General features: G+C 40.4%; 1 protein-coding gene across 4 annotated transcripts in view; it reads right to left on the reverse strand.

Annotated features, from left to right (window-relative positions):
* Nucleotides 1–620: 620 nt before the first annotated feature.
* Nucleotides 621–2,391, reverse strand: part of LOC102214908 (WW domain-containing adapter protein with coiled-coil-like) — a 10,095-nt gene continuing 8,324 nt past the window's right edge. For all 4 annotated transcript variants that reach the window (XM_005741963.1, XM_005741962.1, XM_005741965.1 and 1 more), the window contains 2 exons: nt 2,146–2,273; nt 621–2,060 (listed from right to left, as the gene is read on the reverse strand). In XM_005741963.1, the coding sequence (XP_005742020.1) occupies nt 1,991–2,060; nt 2,146–2,273 (198 nt within the window). In that variant the 3' untranslated portion in view covers nt 621–1,990. The remainder of the gene's footprint in view (nt 2,061–2,145; nt 2,274–2,391) is intronic.

Genomic DNA, 2,391 nt, shown 5'->3' on the forward strand with positions numbered 1-2,391 from the left:
ACAACACAAGCAAAGATCACGATGGAAATGTTTCAATTCTTGAAGCAAAAATCCAGCTTCAGACAAAGGAAGCTCTTAAAGGTTACTAGTTAAGGGTTCTGGGAGAGACCAAGCAGCAAGTTTGGTGGGGCGACACTGTTCTGAGTTTTTAGGTGTCATTTGGGATTTGTAGAGTTTCATGCCTTTAATGTAAATAGAGGGTTTATGAATATTTTTGAGGTTATATTTTTTATTTTAAATTATAATATACAAATGTTAACATAGTTTAATTGCCATTTGTTAAGTGTGGAAACACCCCTGGCAAGGGAAAGCAAAGTGTGGCAGGTTATCTAAGGGCTGGGTACTATGGATATATGGCCCCGGTATGGGAACAGAAACGTAATACAGGCCAGGTATTTCAAAATTTCCAAGTCCTCTTCTCTTTTAACATGACGGATTCCAGCAAGAAACGATCACATGGGCAGGATTAGGTTTAAAGGTAACATTGCTCACTGTCACCATCTGGTGGTCAGCAGCTGTACTCAAACAGGCAATCGTCTGTTAACTGCTTACAAAGTGATACTGAAGATATTCTGTTGGCATGCTTGAGATGTCAGTGAAAGTCAAGCAAAGGGTGTGGCATAATATTTTATTCACATATTTAATGGAATACAAAGCCCCCCCCAAAAAATCTGACCCCACCCCGAAACCCCAAAAATTGTGCACATCCGATCTTGTGGGAACTATTCCGTGTCACAGAAAAAAAAAATAACCAGGAAACAAAGGAACTTTTTTTTTAAACTGTTGGAGTGTAAGACTGCAGTTTTAATCTGATGGCCATATAAAAGTATGCCCTCTCATTGCGAATGAACCATTCGCAAAAAGTAACCACACCTGTCTAGAGTCAGTCGATAAAAAGGCTGCAGCAACAAACAAAACCAAAACATGAGTTTCTTACAGAAAAAAAAATTTTCCTTCGTCAAGCTTTTCCATTACAACTACAAGGATGTAATAACTCCAGCACAATAATAATTTAGCTTTAAGGGACTGTAAATTCAGTCACTTTTCTATTCTTTAATGCAACCTCCTGCTAAGCTGCTTGTAAGGAATGAACATGTCCCCAATTTGACTTGGAACAGAAACAAAATATTGACAATTTTACAATTTAAAAAGAAAAGAAGGAAGAAAACTGCCAGCAGGGCTACCAATGGAAAACAACCTCAGATGTACTTGTGGCCAACCTAGGTCCAATAACATAAGCTTCATCAAAACAGCTTTCAAAGTGCTTTTTACACAACTAGCCATGTCTTCCAAGTGACTCTGCATCAATGGAACAATCCCATCATTTGGGACAAAAAACATCTGTCATTTCGGTCTGGCCAAAGATCTCAGTGAATCTCGTGACATGTAAAACAAACCAGCTTTAAGACAAAATGGGTTGGCAAACCCACTGATTGGTGAAGAAAAAAGAAAAAGAAAAATAACAGTAACATCACTGCCACTGAAGCCACACATCGCAGTGCATGACAAAGTTCATTTCAGAAGTTTGGGAAGGGGACCCGATCGCTCTCCCCCCCACCCACAGAAGTGTCACACCAATCACAAGAGGGTTTGTCTTAGTTCATTTTGACTCTCTTCCTGACCACTACACATCAAAACACACCAGAAAACAAGTTAACCCAATACAACACACACAATCCAAGATTCGTGGTCCAAAAGGTGCTGTCCAAAAAAGGTCCCGTTGTCCACTTTTTTTTAGCTGTTCCGACATGCGAACAGTCGGTTTGAGCAATTTATGTAGTGGACAATGGAGAAAAGAAAAAAAATATATATATATATATTAAAAAGAAAAGACATGTTCAGGATGACGGAGCTTCACTGTCAGTTACTGACTTCTAACAGTCGCTCTTGCAGGAGGAATAAACTGTAGCAGCTCGCTGTCCGTGTCTATTCCTCCCTCTCTAATTGTCTCAATCGGACCATCCAAGCCTGTTCCTCTCGGGTCAGGTCCTCACACCATGTAGGAGTTCTGGTTCTTCAGCTTGTCCAGCTCTTTGCTCTGTTGCCTCAGAAACAAGATTCTGCAGTTGCGAAAAAAAGAAAATGTAAATCAAAATGCATGTGTGTTAACAGGTGAGTCTATGCAAATGTAGCCATTTGCCTCACCTCTGCTCCCTCAGTGTGGCCTGGATTTCACACACTCTGACCAGAGAGCGAAGATTTTTCATCTCTGTGCAGATTTCAGACATGTACAAGCTGCCCATGTTGTGGATGTCTTCACGCAACCGAGCCGCCTGGTGGAAAGGGAGAAGTGCATTTTGTCAACAAAAAACAAAAAAATGAAAAACGCCAGCTTTCGTGTAACAAAGAGTTATCATAGATGCGATGGAGAACAGCATCTTTGAACACACA

This window comes from Pundamilia nyererei, unplaced genomic scaffold (assembly GCF_000239375.1).
Source record: "Pundamilia nyererei isolate P.nyererei 1_Seehausen unplaced genomic scaffold, PunNye1.0 scaffold00115, whole genome shotgun sequence".
NCBI classification, from domain to species: domain Eukaryota; kingdom Metazoa; phylum Chordata; class Actinopteri; order Cichliformes; family Cichlidae; genus Pundamilia; species Pundamilia nyererei.